The following is a 15499-nucleotide window of genomic DNA, read 5'->3' as shown; positions in this document are numbered from 1 at the left end:
TCATGATCTCATATTACCTTTGCTGTGACACATATGCCTGCCTCTGAGTAGGTAACTAAAGCAAGACCTGCTAGGGAGTTGTGTGGATTTCTTGTTCTGTATGGGTTTCTTGTGCCTTTCAAACATCTAGGCCCAACTTTGTTCAATGCTGGGCCTTTTTATGTGTGTTTTGGTTTGGTTCTTGGTGACTTATATTCTTGCAACTGACTTTGGTTGGAGTAAAACTAATATACATTCCTCTGGTAGAGAACTAAGGATCAGAGATGAGGTCACTATCTCAGAAGATATTATTGTTGCTAAGGAGAAAGGCATTATCCATCTATTGAAGGTAACTGAACGAAAACTGAAAGCCATTTTGGCTCTCCTTTACTTAAAAAAAGGTTTTTCTTACTCTGCCTCTTCATAGGAGTGTGACTACAGCCTCTGCGTAGTTCAGTTAACTAAGGTCTGTTCATTAAGAAGACAAACTTCAAGTTGCATCTGTATCACATTGTCAGTTTATGTTTTACCTCCGTTTAATACTTCAGTATCCTGGATGAACTCCCAGAATATCCAGAGTGTTGTTAGACTGTGTGTTTATTTTAGAAAGAGTTCTGGTAATTTTTATGTGGAAACCTAAAAAAAATGTGAGGGATGCAGTGATTTTGTTTGGTAGTATTCATTGGGATTTTCATTGCTGCTTTTTGTTTTTCCTCCCCTTTGTTTTTGTTCATAGTGTTTAGACTAGGTTGGTCTGTTCTTGCTCTAATTCTTAACAAGGAAATTTTAAAAATGTATCTAAAAATATACTTCTGTTTTCTAGAATTGGTAAAGAGGCTGAATTGGTTTATAACTTCTTATTTACATTCTGCTATTTCAGACTTGTGTCAGTCTTCAGGTGCTTAAATCTGTTTTGGCTTCTGTGTAGTCCTTGGGGCACAAAAACTTAATTGGGCTGTTGTGTTTTTTCAAGAATGCCAAGCAGATTAAAGGTAATGTAAGAAAGAGGAAATAGCAGCTCATGTCTGTAAATACAACTTGTCTAATTTGCTACTCGACAAATTACCCTTGACTCTCAACTGGCTTATAATACTTTTCAAAAAGTGAGTGTTATTTTAGAAAAAAATATGTATTCTTTTTCTTTCTTTTGAGATATTTGAACTTTCTGCAGTGTTAGTCTGGAAATTGTAATGGTGCAAGTTAGCGTAATTTTTTTTTTATTGATTCCCATAGCTTAAACTTGTGGTAATCTGAGTATGGGTGAATCCCTGGCAAACAGGTAATCTTAGTAATGTTAAAATATCACCTTTCTAATTTCTAGTTAGGCCCATTTTTATAGATGACTTCAGGTAGTCAGTCTAGACAGTCTAGTTATAATAACTATTTTTTACTTGTTTTTTCTTACTCAGTGAAATCAATAAGGTGCTTAAAATAGTGACAAATACTGACTTTCTCTGTATCTGTGTAATCACTACCACATTCTCATTAATAGTATAAATGCCTCTCTTTTCCCAGTGCTTATAGAAATGACTGCCTCCACATATGAAGGTTTAATTCTCCTGCTTATTGAACTTAGTGTGTCTGCAAAGATTGTGAATAACCTCTCATACTGCTGGCCTCTGTTCTGTTGGACTCTTCATGCAGAAAAAATAATGTAGCAATAAGTAAATTTTTAGTCACTTTTACCCAGTGATTTTTGTAGTCTCTTACCTTGAGAAGCAAGTCAATGCCAGTAATGCTTCTGTAACTTGTATTTCTTTCTAAATATCCTCTTCTTTAAGTCCTCTGCATGTACAGCTCACATTGACTTCAGGGAGTGTTGTGTAAATTCAGAAGTTGTGAATTTTGCATGTGTGATGAATGGTAAAGACAAGGTATTTGTCTCTTGTTCTTTAACTGAAATAATGAAAATCAGAAAGCACAGTTTGTCTGAAATTAACAGAGGGTTGCTGTCTTCTTTTATTTCCTTTTTTCTCCTGTTTTGAAAATTGACACTTTGCCGTGGTGAACTCTGGAGGAGATAAATAACCAAACCTATCTGTTATGTTTTCCAGTTCTCATTCCAGTCATGCAGCTCCTGATTTTCAGATATTTATCTCCTGAAAATAATGATTTCTTTTTGTGTGTGTGTGTGTGTGTGTGTATCTCATTGTTTCATTCTCCAGCAGGGCATTGTTACTGCAGTATAGTCATGTGAGGAATCTCAGAAGTCTTCAAAAGCAGGGCAATATCCCAACCACCTACTTTAGTGTCAACTTTAGATACTGTGATATTATAATGCCTAAAATTTTGGTATGTGGTTACGGCAAACTGATTCAGATAATCGAATAGCAACAAGATTACCAATCCTGTAACTGAAGAGGATAAATGACTATTAAGTGACATTCAGAAGACTTGCGTATTAAGTGAGGAGATGAACAAAAGTAGTCCAAAAGAAACAGTAGGCAGAGAGATGGTTCTGAATTCCTGCCCTCCTCTGGCAGTTGGGCACTTGATGCAATTGCCTTGGATACCTTGGCTCGATCAGGTTCAGAACCTAAGTTCATCTTCTGAGGATAATAACCTAAATAAACATTTAAAATCGTACAATTAGGCTTTACAGGGCATATGGCTGTCATTGTTGCCCACCATTTGCCTGCTAAGTTAATGGTAATAGCATTTGTCAGGAACCAGGAAGCCTTTAATCTAAAGCCAGTTGATGGAGTTCAAACTTGCACGTGCTGTTTTCCAGAAACATACATTAGGAAGTGGGCTAAGGGCTGGTTTTGGTTTAGAAATCCTCTGCCCTTTTTCTTGAGGATAATCTGCCATTCATCCTGGACTGCAGGACCTGGAGAGCTGGTGAGAGCATGCAAGAGGAAATCTGAGTCTATCCATATAGCTGTGACATCCAGCCCAGAGGCATGGTATATTATGTCTGTGTAGGTTTCCAGTCTGAATATATTTTAATTTGGTTTTGAAAAAGCAAGAGGATGCTTCTGTGTGCAAGATTTTCTTATGAAAACTGAATTATCGAAATAAGAATTGCTCCTCCGTAAGGAAGGTGTTGTCAGATGTTTGTTAAATAAGAACAAATTGCAAGAGAATAAAATATTAACTACATTTCATTAATCAGAAGAAGAGCAGTAGATCTTTGAGAAATCTGTAAATATCTGTGTCAAAAGATAGGTTGCTTTGCTTGATGATTGGAGCAGGTAATTTTATTTATAGAAGCTGTGCTATCTGCTAACTTATGATAGAAAAGGAATTAGATTTTTCTTTTGCACAAATAATCATATATGTTAAGAAATCCTATGCCCAAATCTTCTAAAAATCTACTTTTCTGAGAGGGCAGGCTTTAGATCTTTTCAATTATGAGACGATAGAAGAACAGAAAGTTATAAAATAAAGGAAGAAAGATTACCGCTTAGATGCTTTTAGTTCTAGAACTATTCCTTAGCTTGTGCAAGTATGTTCTGCTATGGAGTTGTAGAATCTCCAGTATCAAATCCAGGTTTTAGTATCAGGAACAAAAGTACATTGCAATTGCACGAGCCTTGAAGGTAAATAACCTACTAATATCAGTCAGCTTGGTAAATCTTGTATTTGACACATTACTTTACAGAGTTGTCTGCTTGTTTGTGGGTTTGTTGTTTGGTTTCTTTCCTTAAAAATGCTATGTATTTTCAGGTTGGATGAGTTAATTGAAAAGTTTCTCGAAGATAATGATCCTGATAGCACTCTGGATGTTGGTGCTGACATGCGCAAGATCAAGTATTGCTTCGTTCACGTGAAGGTATTTCTTTTAAAAATAGATGGAAGTGCAGCTGACACTGAATAACACGGTTAAAAAGTGTCAAAAGAAATGCAAAATACAGTTGAGAGGCATTGGCAAAGGGTAAAACAACTGAACCGTGAAAAGCATGGAGGACTGATAGAAACTTGAAATTTAGTTGGAAAAATTCAGCAGCATCTTGTGGAAACCCCAGCAAGGATCTCAGCATGCAGTAAATTATGAGAGGACTGGAAAGTATTGAAATCTACACAGACAATTTATTTGCATATGGATAAACATATCCATCTGTATTCCCAGGACAATGAAGGCTTTATTTTGGTTGAACTATGTTGAAAAAGATAAAAATAAAGAGTAAAAGCACCATATCCCTGAATCTGTTGCACTAACTCTCCTGATGGTGTTGTAAGCCCTTCTAAATCATCAAGCAAACAAGATACAATTAAACTAGGAAGAAAAAGTGAAAACAGGGAGAGCAATATAAGATAATATATACTTTTCTGTATTTGGGGGTATAGTTTTACAATATAATAATGTATACATTCCTGACCTTAATTTATTGTCTTTAAATAATTGGGTTTTACTTATATTGTTAATACTGAAGACTTTGTGATACTAGAGAATGGAATTTATTATGTGAAGAAAGAGTAAAGTAAATTGTACACTTCGTAGTGAAGATCAACAAATACAGCTTGTCCCATACTTGACACAATGGGTATAACTTGACAGCCAACTCCAACTGGTGGCATGATTTTGTTTTATGAAGAGTCTAGAAAGGCCTTACCTTTTCTACCATAGCCAGACAGTTTCTGAGTAGAATAAATACATTAAAAGAGTGCTTTTTTGTTTCTTCTAATAGCAACTAATGAATCATTCAAAGATTTCTGATAAAAAACTGCTATCGCAACACACCTCTGAAGAAAAAGACACTAACAAAGAAGCTGGAGAAGAAGAATTGAAAAAACTGAAAGAACTTCTGCAGCAGAGAGACAATGAAATCAGTATCCTTTGTGAGGAAAAAAGGGATATTTGGGTCTGAGCTGATCTGGCTACAATGGATTTAGTGTGTGCGAGACAGACATTAGCTGTATGGAAGGAAATTCTCTCTAGTGACTCCTCTATGTTAAAGCAATTACTCAATTCCCAACTTTTATGTGGCAGGACTCCTGCTTTGCACCTGCTTCTATTTCAGTTGCGGCCCAAACCAAAATCCTGGATCCAGGTACCACTTAGCTTTAGAACGGTCCGGCCAAGGTCCAAATACTGTGGATCAGGCCACGCCTAAAACACTCTCGTCAAGCAAATTAAACCATTTTTTAGAATGGGAAACTCTGATGCTATATAAAGACCAATTTATTACCTTACAAAGAATAGAATTTCCTGTAGGTGGTATTTTTAGCCAAATGAAGTGCTACTTTGGGGACTATTGGGCTGTTTGCCTTTAGAATAAATGTAAAACTTGTACACTTTACATGCAACTTTAAAATTTAAATTAAAGCTAAAGCTTTTTGTATATAAAAATACTAAACTGCTCAGACATGCTTTGTCCATTTCACTGCCTCACAGAAAACGTGAATAGCGGCACTGTTGCTCGAAGGGTAGGACTTAGTTTTAGCAGGTTGGCAGAACTGTGGGCAGACCACAGCATCACTGTGTCCCTAACTTTGTGGCCACTTGGTGGGTAAAATTTGAATACGGCACAGAACTGAAAAAATGGGTTTGTTTTGGTTTTGAGTTTGTAGGTAACAGAGATTCTTTTACGGGTATTAGTAAAAAGCAAACTCAGTTGCATTCTTTGTGATCAACGATTCCAGATCAATTATATGTATTAAATATGAATGGCATTTTACACTGGGGTGTAGCATGCTACCAGTCTGAATTGAGGTGGCAGGATAGCTTCTATATTTCTGCTCTGTCACAGAAGATAAGATGTTTGTTTTCCAAGGTGCACTTTCAAATAAGTTTAGCTATAACACTGACTTACCATTCCTTTTAAAGAATTCTTCAATTTTCATGTCAATTTTAAGATCTGGACTCCCAGAAACATTTCTTCCTGATATAAATTATTTTTTTATTATGAGATGGATAATGAAAAAAAGCAAAACATCTCTATCAAATGCACTTGCTCTTGATAGATATATACAGCTTTTTCAGAAGTACAAGGAAGAAAGTTGTGTAAATCCATGTTAGAGTTATATGAGAAAAATATAAGAATTATGACTTTGAACTCAACACTGATTTACAGACTCTGCAGTCGCTAAGTGACTGTACATCATCATTAGAAAATTAATAGCAGGTAGTGATGTAGTGGTAGGAAGTATGGAAGCTGTTTAGTAAATAAACTAGAAGGTCCTTCTTGCCTATGGTACCTAGGAGCTATCATAACAACTGAATTGTAAAGTGTTGTATTATTACTACATAGTACAGTTAGTAGTATTTCCCAAAGACTACTTAGATTTTCTGCTGTTCATTTAGAAGATTAATTAGGATTAAAATGAATAGCATATCAAAAAAAAATGTTACAGGAACGCCTGTTGTTTTGGCTGAAGGCACATAGGATTTTCATTGTAAGCCCTCTATAAGCTGTTAGGCAAAATGTATTTATACCAAATATACTTCCAGTAAATACGTAGTGTTATTGGATGAAATTTCCTAAAGACCTGTTCTGCATTTTAGTAAACATTCTTACTGTGAAAAACTTACAGATGTGATGTGCTTGCCAGGCTACCTGTAAGTTAAGGGCTTTTTTTCTTTTGTTTGGAAGCTTTGTTTATTACACAATTTAAAATTAAAAAAGGGAGTGTCACACAATTGCAATAAGATACTAGGGTTTTCATTCCTGTTTGTCTGTAAATGCTTTTATCAGGCATTTATAGAATGGGATCAACAACTGTGGTCAAGGTGTGAATTTTTTACTGTTTAGTAAAAATAAATCTGCTGTTTGGAAAAACTAAGGTTGATTAATATAATTACAAAGAATATACCCAACTCCAAGTTCACATTCACATATAGGCTTCCGTAACATGAATTGTTCCACTTGGAAAAAAGAGACCTGGGGATAAACAAAGATGATTGTTGCTTTATAAAAAAGAGGCCCTTAATGATTTCCTTAATGTATCTTGCAGATATTCTGGTAAATATGCTAAAAAAAGAAAAAAAGAAAACGCAAGATGTTTTTTTCCATCTTAATGCTGGTTCTGCAGTCTTGGAGAAGTCTCCTTCTATAAGCTTGGAAGAAAGTCAGAGTCCATCAAGCTGTTCTAGTCTGAAAGAGGCAAAAGATTTCAGCTCTTCAGTTCACAGACTGCCTTTTCTTCCCAGACAAACAGGTTGGTGTAATTAAGTGAGCAGTTATTGGATTATTACAATATGATTTACAGCATATCATTCAAATGTGTACCAGAACAGGAAAGTTTTCAATATCAGCCATATTATGCTAATTCTTTATCCACAAATGCAAGGATTTAAATTTATAGCCCTCTCAAGGCTTTTACAAACTGATGTGAATACTCTGAACTGTCCTACAAAACCAGAGTATAAATTCAGTTGCAGGCCCTTGAATCTTTGACTAAATTCTCAAAAAAAAGGATTTTTTTACCATAATGCATTAAAAAATACTAGGAAATAATATTTTTCCCCTGGAAAATTTGAAAATACTGTCTTTTAACAAAAAAGATATCTAAACCAGAACTGCAGATACTGAGAGAATTTTTGTGTGGGAATTATTAATTGCACAGTATCCTTAAACACCAATAAACACAATCTTTTTTTTTTTTTTTTAATTTTCCAGCCTAGGAGAGAAATCTTACATTCAAATAAAATGAAATTTCATTAATTATGCTCCTAGCTCTGATATCAGATTGTAAACACAAAACGTCTTGTGATTATATAAAAGATGTTTTTTATATTGTACGCTTTACATATCTGGGCTTTATTTAGTATTTTTAATAAGCCATTGTGATTATTTATATTGTTAAAAAAAAAAGAATGTGATTAAGTGAACTGAGGCCTTAGTTCTGGAAATGACAGATAGCTCCATTTTTGTGCATGCAAGTAGCTTTAGTGAAATGGTACCCTTCTGGAGGAAGACCTTAGCAAGTGTGAACAAAGTAAAAATTCTTACGCTGATATATCTAAAAATATATATTTTTAAATATATGTTTCTCAAGGGGTTTAATAATTCACATCATTTGCAAACAAGTTGGAACTGAATTTATGAATAACGTATTCATTTAGGATAGCTAACACACTCAACACTGTTTTACCACGTGCTGTGCCTTCGCCAGGAGATGAGTAGTATTTGTCCATAGGTAACTGACGAAAGTTTTTATCCCTTATAGTAAAGCCAGCATATTGTTATTCGCACTTGATTCTAATTGAGCTGTTTTGTAAAATTTAATAGGTGAGCATATCAAATAATGTTCATTGAAAAAAGAATTACCCGGGACAGATGGTTGGCACGGGGAATCTGCCACAGTGATGAAGTATTGTCTTTGGTTAATCAATAAGTAAAAGTAAATGTAATTGATTCCCATTCTGTTTGGATAATGAGTTTTAGACAGACATCTGTCTGGGATGAGAAGGTAGTATATTTTGAGATAAGACTTTTTTATACGATTGGATTGCACATTATATGGTTTTCTCATTTTGAAAGTAGCTGGAAACCTACTCCCTTCTTTCAAGTCCTCTTCTCAATCAGTTTTGGGTCAGGTTCTGATATTCTGTGTCATTGAATGTGGACATGAAAATGATGAAGTCCTCAATAACCAAGATGCTAAGTGTGAACATGAAAGTCCTCACTTAGGTTCTTTTATAGTTAATTTATTTTTAAACTTTTCAGTCATATTGCTTGAGGGCTACAGATAAATAAAAAGTTATTTTTGGACTATTTTAGGTGGCCATATATCTCTGCATAGCTTTAGAGTGGCCTGACATTCTGCTACCAGTCTAGTTCAGTAATGTTGGTAGCATTTGGAGTTAAAATATTCTGTACAGCTGTTAAAATAATAATGCCTTAAAACATTATTTCTTAAAACTCTTGCGTTACTGTGCTCAGGTAATACTTAGAATGGCAGAAGTAAAAAAGTAGTAGAAACACTGTTAATAATACAACGTGTCCAGCCTTGCCAGTATGCCTTAAACTCAACCTCAGGAGACCAATTGTCTCTGCAAGAATATTACTGAGCGTCCAGGCTCTTTCTTGACATTTTGTCTCTGAAATTGACAGTATTTTCTACCTAATATATAAATAACTTTTTTCTTTCTTTTGTTTTGTTTCTTAAAGTTCTGAAAGTCACAAGCTTCAATATTTATCTCCATATTGTAACTAACATTTTTATTAAAAAATTCTTGTAGACTGGAGATTATATATTTTTAAAATCAGCTTGTAGGGTTTTCACAGTTTGATTCTCCGTGGTATTGAGAGATGTTTGAGAAAAATGCACTATGTAATGCTTGTCTGTATGCAGGCAATTCATCAGAAAATGTTGAAAAAGGTCTCACTGTGTACTTACACACGGTACACATAAAGCCATCATATCAGAGGTAAATTTTTGCCAGAGGAGAAGAATTTTAATGAAACTTTAATAAACTTTTTTAGAAGTATTAGAAATTTTCTGTAGTCTTTAAAATTACATTTGAGATGTTTAAATTTTAAAATTGTATTTGAGATATCTTAAAATAATATAGAAAATACCTGAATGGATAATGAGTCAAAACTTCAGAAAAATCAAACAAGTATTTAAGAATATGCAGTAATAGTTAGAATAAGGCCAGAGGGCTCAAGGGAAAAAAAAAAAAAAAAAAGACAGACAAAAGTTGGGAAAGTCAAAGTCAGTAAAAAGAAAGCCAGCACTAGGACAAGCAGCCTATGCCATGTTATTTAAAACAAACAAACAAACAAAAATTATAAATTACAGATATATACCATGTGAAGGAAAAGACTATCCACATGAAAGATTCCACTTTCTTTGTAGACAAGTTACTGTTTTGAGATCCTTAGCTACAAAGTACCATAAAGCCTCAAGCGGTTATTACTGTATTTCTACTTTGTTTTAAAGCTATGACAGTGCAAAGATACATTGGTACATTCCTTGGCAGCCAAAAACTTAGTTTAGTCTGCTAATGGCTAGGATATAACTCTCTTTTCTATTGGACTCAGACCTGAACACATTTGTAGGCTTCAGACTTGATTAATCCCATTTGTTCTATCTAAGAAGGAAGGAAAATGTCTTGAAAGAACACCATCTGGTGAAAAGCATAGTGGTCAACTTACATAACCAAAGAAGTTATTTGCAAATATGTAGTTTTAATACTCTGATATCCACCAAATACATAGTGTGACTTAAAAGTTTTCCTTTTAACCTACAAATTTCTGTATGGATTTGAAGAGCTTTCTTATCATGGTAAGTTTTTGGCAGCCTACTGTAGCGATGAAATTGTCGACTGGCTGGGGTGGCTTGTGAAAGAATGAGAAAGAAGTCTGATAGGGACTATTGCAAAAGTATGAAATGCTCTTCTCAGGAGTTTAGGAATTGCCATAGACCTTGTCAGGACTCGAAACTGATTCTCCTAATATTGTCTCTTCAATTAATTTGGCTGTTAAAGAGATTCCAGAAATGTATGTTGTCAACCCCAAAAGTTATAAATACTGAATCATGCACCTTAAAAGATGAGATTAAATATTCAAATCATTACATGCCAGAAGACTGAGTTTTAAAAGATATGGAGGTATAAGCAATATGTACTGTTAATATTTCGGAAAACGTATTCTTCTGCATACTAAATTTTCAGAACTACCTGAAACCATTCGTAGAGCCTGATTTTACAATATTTTAAGGATATGTTTCACTTTATCCATATAAGTAATACCACAGGATTTAAGTATGTGCTTAAATCTTTATAGAAACAGCAACTTAAAATTATATTGACCAGTTAGCATGGATTGTGTAAGGGATGGAGGTTTTATATTGGTTAATTGAAAAGGGTTAACTTAAGCATTGCAGTTATCACTCCTTATATCATCTGAGCTGGTTATTTCTGAAATAATGATGTTCTTGCAAATTATTAGTTTCAATATCCACATAAAACAACTTCCAGTAACTGTATACAGATTTTAGTTATATAGTTGCATGTTTTCTTTTTTTTCTAATTGAATATTTCAAATACAATGATTTGTTGGTGTCAGTAGGTTCTAGAAGTGCTTATGCTTTTGTTAGTACATGCTTCATCTAGATTATCATGTATAACTTTTACATATTCATGAATTAGCTTTTTGTATATTGTTTTATATGCGTTTTGGCGAGGATTTTTTTTAACGGAGAGAGAATCTTGAGCTCAAAATTCAGACAGGACAGCTGGCAAATACAAACTTAGGTTTTGCTAGTGTCCTAATACAAATAGATTTCTTAAACTAAGATGGCCAATTATCCTCTAAAATTGCTTTGTAATTGAACTAGCAGTCGATTGTCACAGCTATTATTTTGTTCTAAAACTTTAGTAGGATTGTGACTCTATTTATTGCAGTGGAGATTGCATGCAGGAATGTTTTAGGAATGCAAAAGAAATCATAGACAATAAGCAGGAGAGAAGTTAGAAGGAACAAATGAATACATGAGAGTTGTATATCGTGAGCTGCATACATGTGAAAGAACCACAACTACATCTAAGAACAGAATGCTGAAAAAATTAGAAATTGAAATCTTTAGAATTCTAGTTATCCTGGTTTCTGCAAAGGAAAAATCCTTTCTTAAGCTCTGCAGTTTTTTAAATGTGTGATTCAGAAAGAGAATTAAGAAGTCATAATCAGACTATCAAAAGGCACAATGAGATCCCACACAAGAGGCTATTGATGAAACTGAGTAGTCAGGAATTACGCATAAAATAGTACTTTAAAAAAAAATAAAAATCAAAGATTATTGAAAGAGAGTATAATAAAACTCCTTCATGTTTTATACCATTCCAGTGATAAAAAATTGGGATGAATCCTACAGAAGTTTATATCATGGATTCTTACAGTGGGTGCTTCACATATTCTTTAGAATTATCTGACACTGCCATGCTGCCACTTACCATACAGGATGCTAGACTAGATTGATCTTGCATCTGTTCCCTTATGGCAACGCCTATGTGTGTTTGTTCTTAATTTATCTCTTAAAACAAAGGAGAGGTTGAGAATTTGTTTGGTGATTTCTGTCTTGTACTTCTTCCTGGTTTTGTGTAAAATACTCTTCCATATTGCATCTTTCAATTCCAAGTTACTCAGCTGCTGAGGAAATCCCTTTGCCGCCTGCTTTTCGTTTATCATGCTCCTTCTCGTTTTATAGGAAGAATTTACTTGATTTGGTGTCATAATAGGATAAACTGAACATAATTATGTCCTCATAACACAAAGCTTTTGATAACCTAAGAAATATGTTAGCAAAAAGTAGCTACATTTTATCAACAAATGACTGGTATAATTACATCTTTTATGTAATGCGACTTATTCTTTAGTCTTTAAATAAGAATCTCAGAAGCATTAACAAAATCTCAGCTTTGATACTATGCTGTCTTTTTGCAAACTGTTGTGTATGTACACATGAGTTTTCTTTGAACATAAAGTAGGAACCAGCATGTCAGCTCAAATTGACTGGATTGTTGAACCTTCTCTCCTGCACTCTCCATTGGCAAGGACTGATATTTCAGAAAAAGTTTGTATGATGACTTGACTTGGATTCTGTCCTGACACTTCATCAGATAAAAGAAAAGTGGAAGGAGGTGTCATTCTCACTCAAGCACAGAGCTTTGTTTTTCACTTATTGCAAACCTGCAAATAATATTCATAATTATAAAGTTATCCATTCCTTTCAAAATCCATCTGAGCTGTATACATATGTCTTCTTGTCTATAGGCATTAAGGATTTGCTAAAGAAGTGTGAAAGGGCTTGGGCCTGAGCCAGGGTTGAACTCCCAAGTAGAACCTTTAGTGTAGTATTGAAGCTATTCATCACTTAAACACTTTGCATACCTTACATTATTTACGAAGATTTCAATTTACAGCATGTAGGCTATATCATATGTTAACTATTTTAACAGTTTAGTTAGTTTGCAAACTTTCTTATTTTTTTTAATTCTATTCTCTCAACGCTAAAATCAGCCTGTTTTAATGCTATATAAAATGGTATTTCTAGTGTCTCTAATGGCTCTAATCACGTCTCTAATGTGTTTTCCATTTCCCTATCTCATTTCCTTATCCTGAAAACAATTAAATTAGGAAATCAGCAGAAAGTATAGGGGAAAAAAAATGCTTAGTTCAGTGAAATAGTTGTGAAGTCTAGCTAATAATGAATTTCTTAAAAGACTTTTCATAACATTTCACAAGTTTCTTAAAAGGCATCATTCATAACCTTTCATTTATTTTGCAGTTGATATGTTGTGTAACTTCAACATTTGTTTGTCAGAAACAGATCTTTACCATTTTGTGATAACAAATAGAATAATTTCATTCTGTTACTTTCATGCTACTTTTGCTGCTGCTTTTACATTGTAAAATCCCCAGACTTACTCACCTGTTACCCAGTCCATCAGAAATAGTAGTTTATGCTGCTAAATTTATGAAAAGTAGATGAAAGATAAGAATACAGACACCCTTGTGCAGGCAAAGTTTGTTTCTCTGTATGGTAAAAAAATTATTATCTTGTAAAACTGCTATCTCTCTATGGTGAAACTTATTTTTACCATTTTTTCCCATTATCTAGGTCCATTTCTGCATTGAGAAATATAGGTCATGATGTTTCCAGTCTATCCTATCCAGTCACTGATTTGAGCAGGAGAAATGCAGCCGCGCTGTTTCACTGCTGAGCATGAGGTAATCATCTGTGTTAAGAGGAAACTTTTTATCCTGATCTCATCACAGCAGTGAAACAACTCCTGGACCAAATTTGTCCCCCAAGCAGGCTGACTTAGAAGGTGAATGAGTGACTTCTACAACTGCACATGTCCATATAGGCATGCCTGTGATTTTTACTTTGTTTTTAGTCCATCCTGCTTTGAATGTGCATGCTCTTTCAGAAGAAACAGAGTGAATATAATACATCTTCAAAGGCTTGACGTATTGTAGTATTTATCTTTTCACCACCTCCTGTATGCCTGAAACTCAAAATAGCAGCCTTTAGTGGTAGTGACTGTACAAACACAAAGAGAAACAAAGCTTAACACCCCAAATTTGATTTCCAAGTAGGTCCTTGGGCACCATTGTATCATATTTTCCAACGACTAATGAATACTCAGTTGTAAAGAGTTGATTTAATGTTAAATGGTAGGTTTTTTCTGAAGAGGCAAGAGTAACTGCTTGTTTAAATATCAGGGCTCATATTCAAAATAATGTCATTAGTAAAATGTTGTCAAACACGAGTTTTGATAGCAGTGGAAGACCTAATAAGAATGACTGAAATTGGACATGTGGATTTTGTTGCTGTGTTTTGGATTGTGCTTTTTTCAGTGTATATTACAGTGTGTATTAGGATGTTCCCTCCTCAATGATCAGAGCAGAGGAAGATGTAAGTGCTGTGTCCTAGTAATGCCCTAGGTTTCACTGGTGACGTTGGGTTACATCACATTGAATTCTTCAGCTAAAAATTATAGCAGTTTACGTGCTGGCAGACTAGTTTTTCTTGGATCCCAAAAGACGTCTTTTAGGGGGGAGTGGTAGGTAGGCTGCCTGGAAGCAGTGGAGGGCTGCCTGCTGCTGACATTTTGGTAAGCCAGGTCCCATCACTGAGGAGGCTTTACAGATTGCATAAAACAGCTTAGACTGAACAGACAGAACTTTTTATCTTAGTCCAAGTGTTATACCATAAAAGGGGAGAACTTACTTTTCAATAGCCATCTTAATCACAGAACTCTCTAAATTATAAATCCATAACTACATGAGGAAGAGTGAGCAAAACACTGTAACATACTCAGTAGCTGCTGTTATTTATGGCATCATAATATCTCTCATAAATCTGAAACAGACATAACTCTTTGGCTATGAATTTAATTTCTGTTTCAGATGAGCATTCCAGAAAATGCAAAGATAAGTTATTGGTGTAATAACCTGAGCTTTAGAAATGCTTCAACAATTTTATTTTTAATACAATAATTTAGTTCATCATAAAGTCTCTACTGCAGCTTTACTTTTATTTTTAAGTCATATCTGTTAGAGATATTGTATGTGAAGTCCAAAGTCAAATGTAGAACTAAGTATAATATTTCTCAGGAGATGGTATCAATTATTACAAATCAGTAGCTTCAGGATAAATCAACGTATGGAAGAACCTGCCAAAACAAGAAAAAATCAGACTTCATCATACATGTTACTGGAGTGATAAACATTTTGTTTTATTTTATTTTTATCATATCACTTCTTCTGTCCAGATAAGTTATTTTGAAATAGGTCTCAGACTATTGCTTGCTTCTAGTGTAATTCTGTCAGTGTAAGTGATGTATGATACCATTTTTCCTCCTGCTGGATTTGCTTTTCTCCTGAAATATAAACAGTTTGGTTACCAGAAAACAGTGTGAATATTGTGACATTCAGAGAACACAATAAATCTTAGCAAGAGCTTCAAATAGTTGTATATGCTGATGGGCTTGAGAGGGATTATTTTGCTCTCACAAAAGATTTTATTAGGATTGTGTTTTGACCATTTCTAGCCTTTTTCTTTATCTTTCATTGAGAATTTGTGAGGGGTTTTTGAGAGTTTGGTGAAGAACTTACCTGCTACG

General features: G+C 34.4%; 1 protein-coding gene across 1 annotated transcript in view; it reads left to right on the top strand.

Moving 5' to 3' along the window:
- KIF6 (kinesin family member 6) overlaps positions 1-15499 on the top strand; it is a 173383-nt gene that overhangs the window by 69060 nt on the left and 88824 nt on the right. The window contains exons 11-13 of the mRNA XM_009880465.1: positions 3649-3754; positions 4611-4752; positions 6877-7080. Of these exons, the coding sequence (XP_009878767.1) occupies positions 3649-3754; positions 4611-4752; positions 6877-7080 (452 nt within the window). The remainder of the gene's footprint in view (positions 1-3648; positions 3755-4610; positions 4753-6876; positions 7081-15499) is intronic.

Source organism: Charadrius vociferus, unplaced genomic scaffold (assembly GCF_000708025.1).
Source record: "Charadrius vociferus isolate BGI_N301 unplaced genomic scaffold, ASM70802v2 scaffold62, whole genome shotgun sequence".
In the NCBI taxonomy this organism is placed as follows: Eukaryota; Metazoa; Chordata; class Aves; order Charadriiformes; family Charadriidae; genus Charadrius; species Charadrius vociferus.
The sequence above is the reverse complement of the archived record's forward strand: the minus strand, read 5'-3'. Positions and strand labels throughout refer to the sequence as shown.